The 22,213-nt window shown below is 42.6% G+C and overlaps 1 protein-coding gene across 6 annotated transcripts in view; it reads right to left on the bottom strand.

The window, feature by feature from the left end:
- The window catches only part of LOC126281658 (zinc transporter 1), a 556,713-nt gene that overhangs the window by 82,646 nt on the left and 451,854 nt on the right, over window positions 1-22,213 (bottom strand). For all 6 annotated transcript variants that reach the window (XM_049980799.1, XM_049980800.1, XM_049980805.1 and 3 more), the window contains one exon: window positions 10,938-11,128. In XM_049980799.1, the coding sequence (XP_049836756.1) occupies window positions 10,938-11,128 (191 nt within the window). The remainder of the gene's footprint in view (window positions 1-10,937; window positions 11,129-22,213) is intronic.

Here is a 22,213-nt window from a genome sequence, read left to right on the forward strand (position 1 = left end):
TGTGGCACCCATTTTCCACACATTTGGACCTTTCTCATAGCTTTCAAACGGTCAGAAATTGATTGTTGTGCAACATTTAGCATTGCTGCCATTTGTTTCTGACTCAAAGTATCATCTTCATCCAATATTGCTTGCAATTCGGCGTCTTCGAACTTCTTTGGTGGTCTTCACGTTCTTCATTTCTTACATCAAAACCATTATTTCTGAACCGTTGAAACAATCTTTTTCATGTTGCTTCTGATAGAGCGTGATCAGCATATGACAAGTATTCGATGCGACTCTGCAGCACTTTTCTTCAAATGAAAACAAAAAATTAATGCTTTCCACAAATCATCACTTTCTGGTACAAAATTCGACATTGTTAACACGATGAAAAATATGATGATGTTTGTTCCATGACTTGATGTATACTAAATATCTTTGACAGATGTCATACCAACCAAACAAAAAAATACGGCTCGTTCACAACAAATGTTCCCTATCGACACATTTGTATCTTAACGCTCATTTCATACCGGTACACGTGGTATAGGGCGCAGAAAAATCCCGATACCAGTCACAATAAGGGATTATTTATTCGTCACACGACCGGTTTCAGACTTGTGCCCATCCTCAGGTATTTATACATTCATGTACATGTTTACATTCATGGTGACTAATCAGGGACGAGTATTACAATTGTAAGTGGAAAGCCAGAAATTGTTGGGAGTAGGCATTAGGAGTGATTTAAAATGGAATGACCATATAAAGTTGATCGTCCGTAAAGCAGATGCCAGACAGATTCATTGGAAGAATCCTAAGGAAATGCAATCCGAAAACAAAGGAAGTAGGTTACAGTACACTTGTTCGCCCTCTGCTTGAATACTACTCATCTGTGTGGGATCCGTACCAGATAGGGATGATAGAAGAGTTAGAGAAGATCCAACGGAGAGCACCGCGCTTCGTTACAGGATCATTCAGTAATCGCGAAAGCGTTACGGAGATGATAGATAGACTCCAGTGGAAGACTCTGCAAGAGACGCTCAGTAGCTCGGTACGGGCTTTTGTTGAAGTTTCGAGAACATACCTTAACCGAGGAGTCAAGCAGTACATTGCTCCCTCCTACGTATATCTCGCGAAGAGACCACGAGGATAAAATCAGAGAAATTCGAGCCCACACAGAGGCATACCGACAATCTATCTTTCCAAGAACAATACGAGACTGGAATAGAAGGGAGAACCGATAGAGATACTCTCCGCCACACACCATCAGGTGGCTTGCGAAGTGTAGATGTAGAAATATGTCTCTTCTTACATAAAGACGAGGCATCCTTATTACAATTATTCTGTAGTGACAATTGTTCCACTCAGCTGCACATTTGTTATCATTTTCACGTCCATGTTTCGTAATTATAGTAAGGATACTTCATCTTTATGTAAGTACAGGTATACTTTCGACAAATGCTGCCTTGCCACTTACGATTGTTCCACTTCTCTGTTTAGTCACCAGCAATATACACATGCACTTAAGTGTATAAACACCTGGAGATGGGCACAAGCCCAAAACCGGTAGAGTGACTAATAATTGGTAGCGGAAATTCTTCTACATCCTAAAAAGTGAAAAGCGAATTTGTTTGAGCGGCCATCCTCCGCAGCAAGCAGAAATATTTGTTTTGTAAATAAAAAGCGCCTTCTCTTGCTGCACTGTGTTTTATTTCTACCAGACACGTTTCGTCTTTTATCACTGTAAGCCATCGTCAGTGGGATCTAGAATTGCACAGTTTCGTTTTGGTATGTTATTTTGTACATTATAAAACATCTCACGTATTTTTTATGTAAATAAGCGATTACTTACAGTTCTTCGCGTTTTTTGTTGGCGTCTTCGCTTCCTCTCATCTGCTCACATACTGGATGTCGCACTTCAGCTCTGTTTACGAAACATGGCACGTTTTTATGTTCACAGTTTTTTTGTTCCCGCTTTCATTCTTGTTTGCTCTTACTGTAGTGATGCACTATCAATCTTACGCCACTAATTATGGATATATGGGGTCAAAAATTAATTGTTTATTGCCGTCTGCCATTGCGGTCTTCGTTCCATTTAACGCAATTGGAACTATTTTTTATATTGTATCCCGTAATTTTTGTATTGCAAGTACTAGTACGTGAATTATTAATCTGTTCACAACTGACCTGACTGCTACAAAGTCTATCAATCAGGTTTTTCTCAAGTTTCAATTTTTTACCGTTACTTACCGTGTCGTACAAAGCCCTACAGACGCCTGGGGGCGCCAAAACTAAGCGACACCACTGCTCCGCTTAGAAACAGATGTATTGCTGGCGTCCATTTTGTAAAATAATGTGTGACGTAGACGTAATGGCGCACAAAAAATTTCAAGTATTTATCATTGAGTCCTGTATGCTCCACTATCTTTAACATTCACACTTAACGATATTGGTGAGAAACTCCGAATACGTATCAACATTTAGCACAGGAACCATCAGGCAGAGCGCAGAGAAATATTGAAGAATAGAATAAGAAAATTGCCTTTTATTTTGTATGTCTGGAAACAAAGCTCGTGCAATTATGCGTGTAATACCAGTTTGTTTCGTAGCCGTAATACGAAATACACTCCCGGAAATGGAAAAAAGAACACATTGACACCGGTGTGTCAGATCCACCATAGTTGCTCCGGACACTGCGAGAGGGCTGTACAAGCAATGATCACACGCACGGCACAGCGGACACACCAGGAACCGCGGTGCTGGCCGTCGAATGGCGCTAGCTGCGCAGCATTTTTGCACCGCCGCCGTCAGTGTCAGCCAGTTTGCCGTGGCATACGGAGCTCCATCGCAGTCTTTAACACTGGTAGCATGCCGCGACAGCGTGGACGTGAACCGTATGTGCAGTTGACGGACTTTGAGCGAGGGCTTATAGTGGGCATGCGGGAGGCCGGGTGGACGTACCGCCGAATTGCTCAACACGTGGGGCGTGAGGTCTCCACAGTACATCGATGTAGTCGCCAGTGGTCGGCGGAAGGTGCACGTTCCCGTCGACCTGGGACCGGACCGCAGCGACGCACGGATGCACGCCAAGACCGTAGGATCCTACGCAGTGCCGTAGGGGACCGCACCGCCACTTCCCAGCAAATTAGGGACACTGTTGCTCCTGGGGTATCGGCGAGGACCATTCGCAACCGTCTCCATGAACCTGGGCTACGGTCCCGCACACCGTTAGGCCGTCTTCCGCTCACGCCCCAACATCGTGCAGCCCGCCTCCAGTGGTGTCGCGACAGGCGTGAATGGAGGGACGAATGGAGACGTGTCGTCTTCAGCGATGAGAGTCGCTTCTGCCAATGATGGTCGTATGCGTGTTTGGCGCCGTGCAGGTGAGCGCCACAATCAGGACTGCATACGACCGAGGCACACAGGGCCAACACTAGGCATCATGGTGTGGGGAACGATCTCCTACACTGGCCGTACACCTCTGGTGATCGTCGAGGGGACACTGAATAGTGCACGGTACATCCAAACCGTCATCGAACCCATCTTTCTACCATTCCTAGACCGGCAAGGGAACTTGCTGTTCCAACAGGACAATGCACGTCCGCATGTATCCCGTGCCACCCAACGTGCTCTAGAAGGTGTAAGTCAACTACCCTGGCCAGCAAGATCTCCGGATCTGTCCCCCATTGAGTATTTTTGGGACTGGATGAAGCGTCGTCTCACGCAGTCTGCACGTCCAGCACGAACGCTGGTCCAACTGAGGCGCCAGGTGGAAATGGCATGGCAAGCCGTTCCACAGGACTACATCCAGCATATCTACGATCGTCTCCATGGGATAACAGCAGCCTGCATTGCTGCGAAAGGTGGATATACACTGTACTAGTGCCGACATTGTGCATGCTTTGTTGCCTGTGTGTATGTGCCTGTGGTTCTCTGAGTGTGATCATGTGATGTATCTGACACCAGGAATGTGTCAATAAAGTTTCCCCTTCCTGGGACAATGAATTCACGGTGTTCTTATTTCAATTTCCAGGAGTGTAGTTATTATTGATATTGTTGTAGTCTACGTTTCCGTGCCTTTATTTTACTGAAGTTCTCAATAACGTCTTATTCCACGTGAAACTTTTTTCCGTTGATAAAATGGACAGACTGGCTGTAGAGCGAAGATAATTTTTTTGTGAGTTTCAGTTTAGAAAATGTTCTCTCGAATGGCGCGACTGAGACAAAAATGGTTAAGAAGTATTGGATTGCAAGTGATGTATGTGGCAATGATTCACAGAAGTTCTATTTGCTTACAAATTGAAGGCTTTCTTGGGCTGCCTATATCATACAGAAATTTAGACTACGATACCTTTTTATTTTCAGGAAGTGGTGCCTCACAGCTATTACACATTTGAAAGAATGTCATAATGCCGCCTTGAGCTGCTGCTGAAAAAATATATTTACACATCCAGTTTCAGTGGGCTGTCAGTCATCAGGTTCATGAAAGTATTGACAGCATCATGTTAGAAGGATTATAAAATCACTTATCAGGTGATGAAAATCATGAATTACACGCTTTTGTTATATCGCAATATAAATTACATCATCAATCTATGGAAGGGTGATAGGTAGTGTACTCATTCATGTTAAAACTGTCATCGGCGCTAACGCTTTGAACAGATTCATAGCACACGGAGGCGACTCTGTGTGGAATGACTCTGTAAATAAATTACTTTACCAGCAGTTCCAGGGGGTAATATGAAATTTTTCACATTTTCCACATTTTTATTTCTTGCAGCACCTGATCAGTATCAAACTTGTACCAGATTCTCCAGAGCTACAGCAACAGGTAATCTGAAGCTTCAAGCATAAATTTTGTTCCAAAATTTGGAAAATTTTGACGATTTCGTTCATTGCTGTGTATCGTTGAAGTTCTCGAATAAATCTCTCTATGCATTCAAAAATTGCTCGCCGAACTACTTTTTGAAATGATAATCCAGCATCGTTTGCTAGTTCACCCGGCACTGTTTTATTTACCCTCCTCCTTCCTCGTAGGTTAATGTTAATGTCCATATCATTGGATTTTTAATTCCAAAAATGTATAATTGAAGCGGTAGTTTGAAAAACAGACAAGCGCCAAAAATCTAATTTTTGTTTGTTTTCACCAAACGTTGTTAGAATATAGATGCCCGTATTGAGCTCCAAAAAGGGAACCAAAATCACCCATCTACCGAGATAATTGCACTTGGTAATATTCGTTAGTTTGAAGCAGCAACATATCATAGTTTCAAGTTTGTCTCCCTCCACGCCATGGTTGCGGTAACAGTCGGTGTTCGTATCTGCTGTTGCTTAAAATCTCTTGTCTACAGTGCATCAGAGTATTGTAGTGTGTTTAGTGTCTGACGTCAGAGTTAAGATATTCTTCAATAAGGATAAATGAATAATAATTATTGATGTAACTACTCTGCATATTTTAAAAGCGCGTTTGTTTCGTGTTCCTAGTGGACGTCTTGTTTTTTGTTGTGGGGCTACGTATCAGGTTATTGCTACGGCCGCTTCATCCACCTCTGAAGGCATTACTGACTCTGCTACTGTAAAAAGAAAACAGGCATTCGTCGTCCACAAATATGTGGTCATGAGGAGCAGAAAAATAAATGACTTCGTGGTGTCCAGTATACGAGTATTAGGATACGTGTAACAGTATCGTCTAAGACCAAACGTAAATGAACTGAAAGGTTAAGTGTAGATGAGAAGGAACTTCGCTGCAAAACTTTAAGTGAAAAGTTTTCTTCATGTGCGTTGTAAAAACGAGCAGGACACATTTTAAACGGGGATGATTGGTCGAAAATCACCACTAGGGAGGGACTCTCAAAGAATCGCAGCACTCAAACGAGATTATCGTACGTTCATTGCCTTTCATTACATGAGAAACAAAAGTGCTCTGTTTAGAACTGCATTTAGATGCGTATATTACATAAAGAATAAAGCAATTTTCCCATTAACGTCACTAATAATTGCAAACCAGGTTATCGTTTATATAGAATAGGTACAAGCACGGACTTCGCAGTAATGCAGTAGCGAACAACATTCGCGCTTTTATCGATGAAAAGATTAATATATTTCCCGTTAAAGGAAAACATAACAACAATCAGAATATATAGTATTTAAGTGCCGAACTTATCAAAACTATGTATGCCCTCTTTTGCAAAAAAATCCAGTTTTTTCCAAGAAAGTAAAATTGGACTCTCATACTTTTATGGAAAGTGCTTCCACGAAAGTTATTATAGATTTGAGCGCCCTCATTTCGATATCTGTTATTCATACAGAACTAACTGTTCATATCGGAACGACAATGCAAAGTGAGCTGCTGTCGCCGAAAAGACCTTACATTTTTGTCGTTCTCACAAGTTCCGAAACAAACAGATATAAAAACTCTGTTCTAATGACCCGAAGGTTGGGGCAAAATTGCCTGTTCTGGAAATGGTCTAACTGAGGAAACTGTGGTTATATGTATTTTGTATTACACGATATAAAAACATACTGTCGGTTTCTACGTTTATCTTAAAGGAGAAGCTATACGTGGCCGTGACGAAATATGTAGTATACAGCGGTTGAAAAATTGAGTAACTTCACCTTGTCATTGTCGCCTGTGGGGGTCAAAACCTGAAAAACATTTAGTGTGCTTTTTCCTTGCTTTGGTTGTTAGTAGGCAATCTACAAATATTTATCACAACTTCCCATTGCGAGGGCACTCCTTTCTTCAATGTGATCACAATTTTGGGTTTGCAAAAAGCAAAATCAGACGACTATACAGAATTTACACGTCACAGTAATAAATTATTCAATTCAGTCCAATGAAGACAATTCAGTGTTACTCAAATCTCGGCTGGAAGTACTTCAAAGAATTGGTGGCCTAAGTTATGTAAACCAAATCTCTGCGAAAGTCCTCATTTTCGACTTCCAAGAATAGACAAAATACTTCTTACGTAAAGGTTGTGTTATTTAAACCCAGCTTAGTAGTAAAGACATTTCCTGTATATGCTGTATTATGGAAGTTTTTTGAAAATATGAATATTTGTGTTGTTGTTATAAGAATTTTTAATGCCTAATTGATAATCAGTTTGAAGTAAGGAACAAATTCTGGATTTTTAAGATTGTGATGTATCCTTCAGGACAATCAAATTCATTTCTCCCAGCGTGCTAAAACAGCAGCTTAATGAGAGGAATCTCATAACTGCTCGGTTAAGACAAAATTATAAAGAACGGAGAACGTTTTTTATATTTTCCCACAAAAGGAGGTTTTGGATTCGTTTCCTTCTTAGAACTACCGAGTCAATTGCAATTCGTTCCGTCACTAAAAACTCATTCACGGTTTTTCATTTGGAGAGTCCGTTTTCCTGATTAGTTTCTGGATACTGCAGAAACTGTTCAGCTAAATTCATTTCCTGCGGTCTCGTGTGCCACAAGTAAAATCACACATACTTGGAAGGAACAAGCTTGCTGCATATCTAGTGTGAAGGTTTGCCTTGAATGGATCTTGCATTTCTTCTGAAGTACCCACAACTGTTTCCACGTTTTCTTTTATGACTAACTGAACTGTAATGAGCACGAGTTTCAGACAATCGTTTCAAACTTTTTCCTGTTTTCTCAACAAGTAATTTCCATCTGTATGTAGAAGATGAGAAGTATAAGTTCTCTAAACTTGCGACACTAGACGGGACACTCTAGGATAGAGGAACTCCAGAAAGATTTAAGGAATTATCGGCAAAGGAACTGAACAGCTTTTGTTTTGACTTCTCGTAACTTTCGTTGTGCTGCTCCGTGTGCAGCTGGCGCTGACGGCAGCCTCGAGCCTGCACAACACAGTAACCAGTCCATATCCTTCTCCAACTGCTGTTGAATACCTTCTGACGTATTCTCTGCAGTCTTTCCCGATTTGAAAAAAGTTATCAAAAGTTTTTCTAAGATTACTTCGGGCGTATAAAGTCTAGATGACTCTAGTGTTGATGTTTACAGTTGGTAAAAACCGTTGCTTAAATTTAGATGACAGATCTAGTTCACATAGTTGGATTCTTATATTCATAAAATAAACTATATAATATTATGTATAATCTTCAAACAGCAATTTTTAGAATAACACTTCAGTAAAAAAATTAATAAGTAATAAATAAACTGGACTTACGTGATTATTTTTAAACCGTTTGAATAATTGCATCTAGCTCAATTGGTTATCATTCTACAACTTTTAAGTTTCCCGCAATGTTTTACAAAAAATTTAAAACTTCTGACCACACCCACTGATCGAGCGAGGTGGCGCAGTGGTTAGACACTGGGCTCCCATTCGGGAGGACGATGGTTCAATCCCGCGTCCGGCCATCCTGATTTAGATTTTCCGTGATTTCCCTAAATCGCTCCAGGCAAATGCCGGGATGGTTCCTTTCAAAAGCCACGGCCGGCTTCCTTCCCCGCCCTTCTTTAATCCGATGAGACCGATGACCACGCTGTCTGGTCTCCTTCCCCAAAACAACCCAACCCCAACACCCACTGACAATTACCATTGCATGGTAATATGTTTATGTTTTGCATACACAACATAATTTCGCCTTGTTTGTGTAATCAATGGTTTGATTGTCGGCCATCGAGATCTGGTAGACCCCAGCACCAGAGGTCCAGGGCGGGCCGTCTGCTCTGCCTTCCTCCCGCAACCAGATGGCTGCCAACCTAAATGAATGCAGCAAAGCTTCTCAGGTTCCCAGTTTCCAGGGGTTAATTATTCCATTTTGCGTTATTATATATATGTGTGTGTGTGTGTGTGTGAGAGAGAGAGAGAGAGAGAGAGAGAGAGAGAGAGAGAGAGAGAGAATCCGACACATTTGTTACTCCCGTTCGTCAAGAATGGAAGTCAAAAACCTATTTCTTGAGTGCCTTGAACCTAAAATGAATTATTCAGTCGAGATGTGTGATGCTTATATATTGCCCCTAAGTTGCGTCATTTTGGACCATACACAGTTCCACCGAGGGCAAATTGTCATTGGCATTTTTGTTTGCGTACGTCTAACAAAAAATAAGAAGTCTTTTACGTGTACTCACACGAAGTTTACCTATTGACATAATAGCGAACAGGGTTCATGAGAAATTTTTGTCTGCTAACGACACTAGAGGGATAATTAGTGAAGTTGTTAATAAGAGCCAAATTGCATTAATAGTCTCTCTTATAATAGTCTAATTTCCATCGCAGTAAATCATGGGCTACACAAGCATCTTAAGAAAAGAGGGCGACGAGACTTGCACAAACGAAACATTCACGGTACTTCCACTACTGAGAAAACTGACACACACTCCGTAAACGCTTCCTCTATCTTAGTAACCTCACACAGGTCACTGAGCGAAATTGGTAGCCCAGTCCTTACAAATTCTTTCAACTGGCTGTCTCTCTCCTCGTTTTTTGTTGTAGTGCATTACAATCCCAATGAACTTTCGCCACAAAGGGGGTGGGGGGGGGGGGAGGAAATAGCTGACAACAAATGTAATTTAAACGTAAACAGCCGCCTGAAGATGAATCTGTTGGTTCGAAATCCGTAGAGACGCTATTTGTGTAAATAATTTGCTGTTTTCTTTTCTGCATGAAACAACTTTCGTTTTGTACACAGCCGTAGTGTCAGAATATCAGTTTTCTTTAAACTACCATCGAAATAAAAGTTTTCATTCATTTCCCCAAATTCCCTGATCCAAATGTTGGGATAACTTTTTTTTTGTTTACAGTATACGGCTGATTTCTTTCTGTAATCTGGACCAATCTGGACCAATCTGAATTGGTAATCTTGACTCTAATGATACAGTTATCACAAGTTGTTAACCACAATCTTCCTTCCTTCCTACATGGTGCGACAGTGCATGAAATGAATAAATAAATAAATGAAATAAACAAATACATGAAATAAATAAAATGTTGATATACCTCGATGTGGACAGCTGAAAATGTGCGTGCCCCGTCTGGGACTCGAACCTGGGATCTCCTGCTTACATGGCAGACGTTCTATCCATTATTATTATTTTTTTTACACATTTTGTTCGATATAGTTCGTTGAGTTTGGTCGGGGCGGACGTCATAGGACATCCGTTCAAATTGATCGTTGGTTCATTGACTCAGTTTTTTTATTACAGAGAGCACGCAGCCCTCTGACCGAACACGCTGAGCTACCGTGCCGGCTAGATCCATCTGGGCCACCAAGGACACAGATGAATAGCGCGACTGCAGGGAATTATCCCTTGTACGCTTCCCGTGAGACTCACACTCCAAATTGTCCACAAATCTACATATGTAAAGTACCTTATATTTTCAGCTGTCATCATTTCTTCCAGGAAAAAAGCTGCACGGTCATCAACAGTATCTGTTCTTTCAAGAACAAAAAATGGTTCAAATGGCTCTGAGTACAATGGGACTTGACTTGAGGTCATCAGTCCCCTAGAGCTTAGAACTACTTAAACCTAACTAACCTAAGGACATCACACACATCCATGCCCGAGGCTGGATTCGAACCTGCGACCGTAGCGGTCACGCGGTTCCAGACTGAAGCGTCTAGAACCGCATGGCCACAGCTTTCAAGAACAGTTACAGTCTTCATATGAAATGAAATAAATACATTAAATGAAAAATAAATAAATGAAATGAAATAAAATAAATAAATAAATAAATAAATAAATAAATGAAACAACTTAAGAAAATTGAATAGAAGTGCTGAATATTCCGAGTGAAGGTACTTAACTTTGCACTGCTATCAAGGGATGGCACACCTTTGAGCAACTGATGTGCACACTAACTACTGAGTGCTGCAAGACACGAGGTCACCTGAGAACACTGACTCGAGGCATAAAGTAAGGTCGGCACATAATAATCGAGGCCGGAAAACGAGAGGAAAGACAGACAGTGAATACAAGTACAGGCAGTGAAAAATGCCCCCCAGCGTGCTCACCTTGATGGTGATGATGCAGCCGGCGAGGGCGACCAGGTTGCAGAGCATGTGGTAGGCGTCGACCAGCAGGGTGAGGGCGTGCGTGGCGTGCGCCAGCACCAGCTGCAGCACCAGGAAGACCACGGTGGCCGCCAGCATCGCGTACAGCGCCAGCGGCTGCAGACGGCGCACCCACTGCTTCATCGCCATTTCTGCAACAGGCACCGAGAACTGATGTCTGAGCACCGCAGCCGACAGCTCGTCACGTCTTCTGTAGCTGCTGGTAAGCGACACACCACGGCAAAGAGAGCATCTGTGTGGTTGAGGCACCCACTAAACCACTGGCTGAAAAGCAACTGTCTGATGAGTGGGGAAGAAGAAACACTACTGTTGCTCATGAAGAAACTGTACCACCCCCCGCCCTCCCCCAGAACCAGAGCACCCTACACATCCTAACCCAAACTGATAGCACTTAAGATCTCGCCAACGCCAAAAGGGCTCTACTTGTCCAAAAAGCCGGAAATGCATATCCTCCTATAAATTTTTTTCATTATTTTGTTACCTGAAGATATGACATTTCTGTGCCTTTATATATATATAAAATTGGTTTGTTTGTAAATATTATTTGTATTTTTACGCTGGCTCCGTCCTAGGGAAAACTATGCTATCGAACGACTACATCGATAGGTCGTGTGGAGAACCAAAGTGGGTAGGATCTTTGGTAGTGATAACTCTGCCGCATGGAGCGCGGGCAGAGGGATTCTGGCTAAAGTAGGGCGGTGGAGCAGGTGTGTTGTGTGACGCTCCCGCGAGTTGCCGCGCTTTCGGGGTTTGGCATGTAGTTGCGCTCGACTTGCTATGATAGTTTCTGACACGGTGTCGCGGACGGGAAGCATTAGCTGGCGCACATCAAGAGCCCGTTTCGCCTGATGACAGTGTCGAGAAGAAGGCGCGTCAACATCCAGTTTCTGCAATAGCGACGGCCGACAATGAGTGACTGTCGCCACCTCCTCGATCGACGACTTCAAACCTTCAATCAACCGACAAGGAAGACTGGGAGCACGTAAAGTTTTAGAACTGTATGGCAGAACTTAGCTTTTCAAACTGTTCAATTTGCCTCACAAAATTACAGCAACGTAGCATGAACTTTTGTTGCTCATTGTACCAATTGCATTACCAAGCAGGGTACCTTCCTTTTCCGGAATGAACCCGAGTGTCGTTGAAATTCAAACGCCAGCATTAAAGTAATATCATTCCATTTCATTTCACTGCTTTAATTTCAAAGTTCTATTAAAGTATACATAGCTGGATACAATATTTAGATTACACAAGCACAAGTTAAGAGTGCAAATTTTGTTACCAGATTTTAGCTTAACTGTGACTGCAGCTCATCATGGTACGTACTAAATTTTACTATTATTAATTGTTCAGAATCATTTAATTCAAGTTCAAAGTTAAATGTCTTATTTCTAAATTGTGTAGATTCAAGCAGCTTTTGAAATTATTGTTGAGGTAGCCCAAGACTAACCTTATTTCATTGAATTTCGTAGAGCTTCAGAAACAAAGTTCACTATTAATTTCAGTCACTAAATTAACTTTCAGTTTTCTGGTTTCATTAATTCTTTTGCTAAATTAAGTCAGAGAGTAGCGAAATTTATTACTTCTGACAAACATTCAGTTTTCACACAACATGTGTCAACCTTCAGTTGCCACACTTTTAGTGCTAATTATATGTGCATTAATTTTTCATTTTCAGTTGTTATAGTGGTTGTCCATAGGACTGGCGACCGTAATTTTCACCAAATCTCAGATATCTAATTAACGCCAGTTAACTGTTAACGCAACGACCACACATTTACTTTCTTTATTAACTTTACCCCTTTTCAAAATTAATTTCCACCAGTTTCATTTGCATTTTTCCTTTCATTTAGATGTAACCCTTTCCTCCATCTTTACCGACAAATTAACTTCGGTGACGATTGCTTTTCCCACGTTTCCATTAGGTACTTTGGTTTAATTTTTCACTATCATTAAGGTCGATAAGTGAGGGGGAGAGTACAAGGTTACATAGACAAAAACATTCACCATCATTGCCCCAAAACACAAACCACACGCAAAACATCCCCACCCTTATTCAAAAGCCCCTACGGTCCCCCAAAACCCACCACCACCCCAACACAAAACCCACCACCATCCCAACCCAACCCAAAAGGTCCACCACTCATTGTTAGGGGGTCGTCCCCTCCCCAAAAGGTTTTCTTCCCTGTCCAAAAGATTCCAACCCTGCTCAAAAGGTTCCATATTCCCATGTAGATCCCTTTTTCCAAAATAGTTTCGCTAATGATAGATACCGAAATATGTGACTGTAGGATAGAAAACCTATTGCTTTGAGCTAACAGAGGAAATATAACTGGGCTTGAGAGGATACCTGTACGTTTCTATACAGAATACGCGAGAGCACTTGTTCCTCAAGTAACGGCAGTGTAGCGTGGATCACTGGAGCAGCGAAGCATTGCAAGTGATTGGAAAAATTCGCACGCCACCCGTGTTTTTCAAGAAGGGTCGTCGAACAGACATACAAAGACATATATCTCTTTCGCTGACGTCATTTTGTTACACAATTTCTGAACATTTTTACACTCACGTGTTGGCGAAGATTAAAAATCTCCTTTGTAATAAATAATGTGGATTCTGTAAACGAGGATTTGTATGGACACAAGACTCCGAAAATACACTCTCCCCCCCCCCCCCCCCCACACACACACACACACACATACAGATCAGCCAGAACATTATAACCCCCTAATAGACCTTTGACACGGATGACAACGGCGGCGCTTCATGGCTTGGAAGCAGTGGGGCCTTGGTAGGTCACTGGATGGAGCTGGCATCAAATCTGCACACACAAGTCATTTAAATCCCGTAAATTTCGGCTCTGACACCACTTTCTATGACATTCCACATGTGTTCGATCGGGTTCAGATCTGGCGAGTTGGGGGGCCACCGCATCAATTGTAGCCAGGCACTTTGTTCCTCCAATGACTCCATCACAATCCTGGTCTTGTGGCATGGCGCAGCATCTTGCTGGAAAATACCACTACCGTTTGAATAAATGATCATCAGGAAAGAGTTTACGTGGTCTGCAACAAATGTTGAAAGGTCTCTATTGGATTCCTTTCATGCTAATTTCTTAAATCTCTTGTCATTTACGGGATAAATTCCTCTTCTAAATTTACTGTGGTGTTTCTGACTATCTGGGAGGAGACTAAGCAGTGGAACGTGTTACTTTTACACATAAACAAGAACGATCTGTCACACTACTCCACTTTAAAGCACAGTTTATATGTAATTCATGTCTCACAGTCTCTTATGGAACCTCCATCCGCTTTCGTTTATATGCTGTATATGATAAGATATTGTCATCCCCCTTCCCTTGTGTGTAAGAGGATGAATGAGCAAATGTATTTTTAGTTGCATGCTTGATGGTAGCAGACAAGCCTGTCTGCTAGAGAACAGTAGGACCAATGTCGGAACAGCTATCTACTCTTTCTAAAAGCAGAGAGGTTTCTATTCTTAGTATGGTCCTGTCCGTCCCTTGTCATGTTGGTATAGGAAGCTGTCTCTCTGGTCACTTCCGTTTGTATCTGTTAAGCACCCTCGGTAGGGTCCCAGGCAGTCTGTCCGCAGCTATCGTCTGAAGTGGTAAGAATCTCCGGCTGAGCGCGTCTCTGCTAAGTCCGTAGGACAATGCATTTCTTAAGTTCAGCCTAACTGAAAATTTAATCACCTTTATTTCATGTTTAGATCTATAATATCTAATGTTATCTTAAATTGCAACGTAGTGTAATTCCAGTGTGAAGTTCAGAATATCTTCCAGCAGTTGCTTTGTCATTACTTTGTGAGTAAAGTGGAACCACGTGTTCATGATGCGTAACTCTAACTGAGATCATCAATCTTAAATGCGAATGTGCGTGAGATTATAACGTCTCGTCTTGACAATATTTTTCAATATAGCAACTTTTATGTTCAACCCACGTGGCGTGTGCTTTGTGAGACCAGTACCACGTGCTTACACAATTGTTTGACCCATCAGGTTAATAGTAAGACGATAGTAACCAGTTCGAGGTTTTTCTTTTGTAATTTGTGTTTCGATGTAATTTATTTTAATTATCAAAATTATTGTGGAGTTACACTCTTTGTGTAAACCAAGTTTACCACGGGAAGCATGTAGTGTAATGATCAAAGTATCCCTCAGCTATTCTTTTCGGGAAGATTTCACAGGGTGTTAGTATGAATATAGTATACCAGTGGGCGGTAATTTCATGACGGACAGGATTGCGCTACGAAAGTAACTTCTTTGGGTGAAAATTGAATCAGTTGGTTGTGGTTAATCTCCTCTTGCATATGTTTCAACGTTCTTCGTGTGTTATTTTATGAATGCAGTGTTGTATGCAGTCTCCCAATCTTGGCTCCATATTTGATGTGTTCCGTAACACTTTCACAATCCTAAATAAGGCACCAGTTTAGTTATGAATCAATATTCTGAAATTTTAACGGAGCAATGATCAATGTTAAAATAAATGTCCAAATATAAACTGATTTTTATATATAACTGCTTGACCCTCGTGGTATATATATAAATCAGTTTATATTTGGACATTTGTTTTAACATTGATCATTGTTCAGTTAAAATTTCAGCATATTGATTCATAACTAAACTGGTGCCTTATTTAGGATTGTGAAAATGTGAGATTGTAATCTTACGGAACACATCAAATACGGAGCCAAGATTGGGAGACTGCATACAACACTGCATTCATAAAATAACACACACACACACACACACACACACACACACACACACACACACACACACACACACACACACAATTTAAATAATCACCGGTCATCGTAAGATGATCACTAAAAGATTATAATTAATGTTAATTAATGGTAGTCTGGTTGGAAATTTGATAAGCTAGACTGGATACCTGGTGAAACAGTTGCTCAGTAATGCAAGGTTAACTTCCCCCGATAGCTCACAGCTTTTAACCCGCTTTTATTGTCTTGAATGTCAGCACCCCAATCAGAGCAAATTAATGCATCAACGATAGTGCTTGACCATCGTGGTGCCTTGCACGAGCTCCATTGGATGCCCAAGAGAATGTTCCGCATAGCATAATAAAGCCTGTATCTCCGTGACAGTTTCACGGTTACTAAATATGAACCTGATGCCTTAGTTCCGATTACGTCACGGTGTTGTTGGCCAGAGGGTTTATCTAGGGGGTGAGTGATCTCTTTGGTTTGGGGGGATATAAGAGGAAGCGATCGTGAAGTTGTGAGGAGTGTCTGGACCGGGAGCCGGTGGACAGCCGTTTCGGGTGCACACAGGGCAGCGCGATCTGCCGCGGGAGCCCGCGCCGCTCTGGAGCAGCTGGTGTTCACCGGGAGTCTCAGCTGGAGCAGCGCTTCGTATGGCGGAACTGGGCAGTGTGTGCTTCTCGAGCAATTACTTTGTAGTCAGAGTCCTTGTGAGCTGCTCTGCTGGCTACTGCCCGTACTGAAGACGCTTTATTTGGTTTGGAGGTTCTTCTTCGGTTCTCCCCTTTAGTGGTTACTGTCAAAGTTCCCCTGCCCGCAGCGTACTGTGTTTTCCTACACCGTATCGGCGTAGTAGTTATTTGATTTGGCTTGGCAGTGCCCACGTTTTCGGTCCCCTCCGGCATGCCACGTTTTACGGAACTTACGCCTTGTAAATTAGTTCGTAATAATCGTAATTCCGCAACGTCTGCCTCTGAACTGATGGGGATGTGGAAGATAAGGTGCTCGCCCTTCGTGAGTGGCTCAGTGCAATCTTACTACTGCGAGTTTGTTTAAGGTCCGAAAGGTTTTTACTACCCTTTAAAGACTCCTCACTGTAACCTTACTATTTTTAGAATTGCGTGCATTTGTTTAAAATCTTTTTTCCCTCTTGAAAATTTGACATTTGCTTTAAAAGGCGCCTCAGAATAAATGTTTGCTATTGTAATCCCACCATTAAAGGGGGTTCAGAGTACTTTAAATGAAAATCTGGAAACTATTTTTATTGACCCGTTAAAGAGGCCTCAGTTTGAATTATGCTTTTTTTTTGTAAGCATTGCTTTAAGCTAAAAGTTTTCCTGGTGCCGTGGTTAGTGATTTTAGATCATCTCAAAATACACTGGACAACAATGAAACTGTTTTGGATTGTAAAATAGTTCATACTTATACATTTTCAACTGCTGAATTAAAAAAATCACCATAAAAATGACAGATTAGCACCTGCTTTGGAGATAAGGTGACATATCATTCTGATAGTCAATATTTTCAATTTGGGGGAAATTTTGTTTCCGGAGTTGGCACACCTGTCTAATAACAAAACACAAATGTCTTAAGCTGTTTGTAAGTCGTAAACATAGATACTGTTTCTGTTACTGTGAGTTTCATCTAGTTTCTGCTGTAATTAAAGCAGAATTTTAGGTTTCAGAATGCTTTTGCAGTTTAAAATTCCTAAAAATATCGCGAAAATGTATATATAAGGCGAAGGAATGATTTTTGTTGCATTTGTGGTCAAATAACATTTTCCTCGCAGAACCGCAGCCTGTCGCCTCTCGGGAGGACTGCCTATCAGCATTATTGCGGTATGAAAGAAGGGGACCACCATAAGTCTTGGGCTCCATATGTATGTTGCAACCCATGTTCAGTTACACTGCGAGAATGGCTGAAAAATAAGAAACTATCTACGGCTTTTGCTGTGCCTATGGTTTGGCGGTAGCCTACAAACTATACATACAAGTGCTATTTCTGCTTGACTCCAATTATAAATGCAGCATTGTCTATAAAGAAAGTAAGAACAGATCAGTATCCGAAACTTCGACCTGCTAATCGACCTATTTCTCATTCAGATAGTTTATCAGTTCCTACGCCACCCGAACATTGTGTGTAAGTAGAAAATGAAGACAGTAGGGTGGGGGGGGGGGGAGGAGGAGGAGGAGGAGGAGGAGGAGGAGGAATTAATTGAACACGAGACCGCGTACTTACATTTTTCTGGAACGTGCCAATAATAACAGATTGCTGCCTTCCACAACTTCAGTCGTCGTGCGTATCGTGGTAAAGTAATCGCTGCTGTGGCGTAGGGCTCTAATACACTCCTGGAAATGGAAAAAAGAACACATTGACACCGGTGTGTCAGACCCACCATACTTGCTCCGGACACTGCGAGAGGGCTGTACAAGCAATGATCACACGCACGGCACAGCGGACACACCAGGAACCGTGGTTTTGGCCATCGAATGGCGCTAGCTGCGCAGCATTTGTGCACCGCCGCCGTCAGTGTCAGCCAGTTTGCCGTGGCATACGGAGCTCCATCGCAGTCTTTAACACTGGTAGCATGCCGCGACAGCTTGGACGTGAGCCGTATGTGCAGTTGACGGACTTTGAGCGAGGGCGTATAGTGGGCATGCGGGAGGCCGGGTGGACGTACCGCCGAATTGCCCAACACGTGGGGCGTGAGGTCTCCACAGTACATCGATGTTGTCGCCAGTGGTCGGCGGAAGGTGCACGTGCCCGTCGACCTAGGACCGGACCGCAACGACGCACGGATGCACGTCAAGACCGTAGGATCCTACGCAGTGCCGTAGGGGACCGCACCGCCACTTCCCAGCAAATTAGGGACACTGTTGCTCCTGGGGTATCGGCGAGGACCATTCGCAACCGTCTCCATAAAGCTGGGCTACGGTCCCGCACACCGTTAGGCCGTCTTCCGCTCACGCCCCAACATCGTGCAGCCCGCCTCCAGTGGTGTCGCGACAGGCGTGAATGGAGGGACGAATGGAGACGTGTAGTCTTCAGCGATGAGAGTCGCTTCTGCCTTGGTGCCAATGATGGTCGTATGCGTGTTTGGCGCCGTGCAGGTGAGCGCCACAATCAGGACTGCATACGACCGAGGCACACAGGGCCAACACTGAATAGTGTACGATACATCCAAACAGTCATCGAACCCATCGTTCTACCATTCCTGGACCGGCAAGGGAACTTGCTGTTCCAACAGAACCATGCACGTCTGCATGTATCCCGTGCCACCCAACGTGCTCTAGAAGGTGTAAGTCAACTACCCTGGCCAGCAAGATCTCCGGATCTGTCCCCCATTGATCATGTTTGGGACTGGATGAAGCGTCGTCTCACGCGGTCTGCACGTCCAGCACGAACGCTGGTCCACCTGAGGCGCCAGGTGGAAATGGCATGGCAAGCCATTCCACAGGACTACATCCAGCATCTCTACGATCGTCTCCATGGGAGAATAGCAGCCTGCATTGCTGCGAAAGGTGGATATACACTGTACTAGTGCCGACATAGTGCATGCTCTGTTGCCTGTGTCTATGTGCCTGTGGTTCTGTCAGTGTGATCATGTGATGTATCTGACCCCAGGAATGTGTCAATAAAGTTTCCCCTTCCTGGGACAATGAATTCACGGTGTTCTTATTTCAATTTCCAGGAGTGTATATGTTTCTCAGCACACTGTTCTTTCGAACCATATTTTTCTTTTTTGAACAGTAGAGTATAGGTGCATGGTGGTGGCATAGTTTTGTGTCATAACCCGGATTCACGTGTATGAAGTCAGAAAGCGATTTGTGTTCTTGTTAGTGTAGTATGTCGATCCCCAGGTTATCACTTTGTACACCATAGACCCCATGTTAGTAAAATCGTTTGTTAAATAAAAGAGTATAGGTGCATGGTGGTGGCATAGTTTTGTGTCATAACCCGGATTCACGTGTATGAAGTCAGAAAGCGATTTGTGTTCTTGTTAGTGTATCACTTTGTACACCATAGACCCCATGTTAGTAAAATCGTTTGTTAAATAAAAAAAATGTTTGTGTAATGTTACTTTCGTCATTTTTATTGTCTTTTAATGTTAAGAATGAATACATCTAGTGTTATTTAGATCACAACTTCTCCCTGAGTTCTGAGTAACAGTTCCTTCCCACTTTATTATTACAGTCTAGATTAGAAACGTAAATAGAAGCTTTGTATTTGGCGTCCCCTGCCAGGATCTCTTACTTTATTATCGATAGTCTACCACCATGTCCCTTAAAATACATTTTCGCCACTTCCACAACATGGAGAAAGATTCCATCAGGACATTTCTATTATGAAACAAAGATGCCAGAGATACTGGAATGAAGCAATGCTTGTGGATTACTGTTGGTCTATGTGTAGGGGTGCTCCAGAACTCTGTTACAAGAGGCAGGCTGAAAGACGATGATACATGCAGTCATCACGTGATTCTCGTCAGACCCAACCATCTGTGAGGTACTGTTCAAGCAATTTAGAACTTTTAAAATGTAACTACCATTTAAAAAATGTGAAATACGCTTTCAATGGTGTTCTCATGTGTAATTAAAATGTAATTTTTTTCTGTTAATCTGTGAATATGAAATACTTCCACGTAGAGTGTATCACAGAAACTAGAGCTAAGGAAAATTTTTCATTGTCATTTTTCTAGACAGAAATTAGTGAGAACTGACTCGAAGCGCAGGAAACATTGAAAAAAATTTTCTTGTTGGCCAGTGTTATTTTTGTAACATTGCTGAAGTTATTCTGCATGTAGCCCGGTGTCTAGGTCAACAGAGAGGACCAACACACAGTAGCCATGTTATACGTCGCTCTTAACCTTCTGGGAAAATTCTCTGGTACATAAATCGCAAGTAAAGCTATGAAATTTGTGTGCAAGTTTATTTTCAGGTGCAGACTGCTCAGTTTTATTGCATTGGATAACCTTTAGTATATTTTAGACTTCCAGTCTAATTTTGCTTTAATTAAGGTTTCTCTGAACATTTGTATTGAGTCTGATTTTCTAGTCAGATTGCTGAGCCCGTCAGTAAAATCATAGTTTGCTTAATTGTTTCAATTTAAATCTTTCCTGTAATTAAAGTGCGTCTAAACAATTGTTCTATGCATGCTACCAGTATATCGCAAGTGGGCAAATAAAAGAAACAAAATGTGTTTGACTGCATCCTCGACTTGGGTTTGGTCCTTACACTCCAGCGCCCTTTGTCCTGCAATCCTTCCGTATCAGAAACTCTAACGAAACGTACTGGCCTTTGATCTTCTCTATTAGTTCTATGTGCCACGGATCCCATACTGACGAGCAATATTCAAGTATTGCTATTACAGACGACGTACAGAATGCACTGTACAAATGAGGAGACATTGCTCTAATGTTATTCACCGATAAAGCACGCAGTAGACGCGTGTTAGCGTTGTTACTGTAAACCGTATTCACAGTTCTGGTTAAGTGCAGTGCCTACATTAGTTCTAATGGTAGCCGTATGTGTTTACGTAAGTTTTTGAAATGCTTATGCTTTGTGGTTTTATCTTTGGATTTACCAGCGTAACTATAGCCTATTTTCCATACCGGAAGCGACAGATACGATCTTCGGTTATCGTCTTCCTTTTGCCAGTCCGTTAGAGGTGTTTACTGTACTTTTCATGCATGGACAGCAACAGAGTAATGTGTCCTAGTTTTACTGCGTTGTGCAGGTTGTTCGTAACAGCGAAGAGCTTGTAGTAGATGGCATGTAGTTGACGATAATTCTAAGCCATCACGGGATGCCGATCCTGTTGGGCCAGCGGTCGATTTTTCCGCCCAGTATAGAGGGTGAGTAAGCTAATCATTTGGGAGCTCCTATGTTAGGCGGTTGATGGAGACCACAGGGAGATAGCAGTCAAGGAGGGAAAGAATTGCAGTGTGCATGCGGTATGTTTGCCGGGAGGTTTCATCAGTGATGTGGAGGAGGCCCTGCTGGCAGCAATCGAGGGCAGTGGGTGTAACCGACTGCATGTAGTCGCACATGTCGGCACGATTGACGCCTGCCGCTTGGGTTCTGAGGCCATCCGCGGCTCCTTTTGGTGGCTGGCCGATATGGTGAACGCAACTAGCAATGCACGCGGGGTGCAGGCTAAGCTGTCTATTTGTAGCATCATACCCACGGTTGACCGCGGTTCTCTGGTTTGGAGCAGAGTGGAAGGTCTAAACCAAAGGCTCAGAGGGCTCTGTGACGGTATCGGATGCGAATTTAACCACCTCCGCTATCTAGTGCAGAATTCTATGGTTATCCGATGTGCACTACACTCAGGAAGCGGCTTCCGGGGTAGCGTTGTACGTATGGAGTGCACATGGGGCTTTTTTTAGGTTAGAGAACCCCTCCCATGGGAGCAAAGACGATTGGCCTGTTAAATCAGGCACAGCGATCTCAGAGGATCTTGGTCCTCGCAGATCA

This window comes from Schistocerca gregaria, chromosome 7, assembly GCF_023897955.1.
Source record: "Schistocerca gregaria isolate iqSchGreg1 chromosome 7, iqSchGreg1.2, whole genome shotgun sequence".
NCBI classification, from domain to species: Eukaryota; Metazoa; Arthropoda; class Insecta; order Orthoptera; family Acrididae; genus Schistocerca; species Schistocerca gregaria.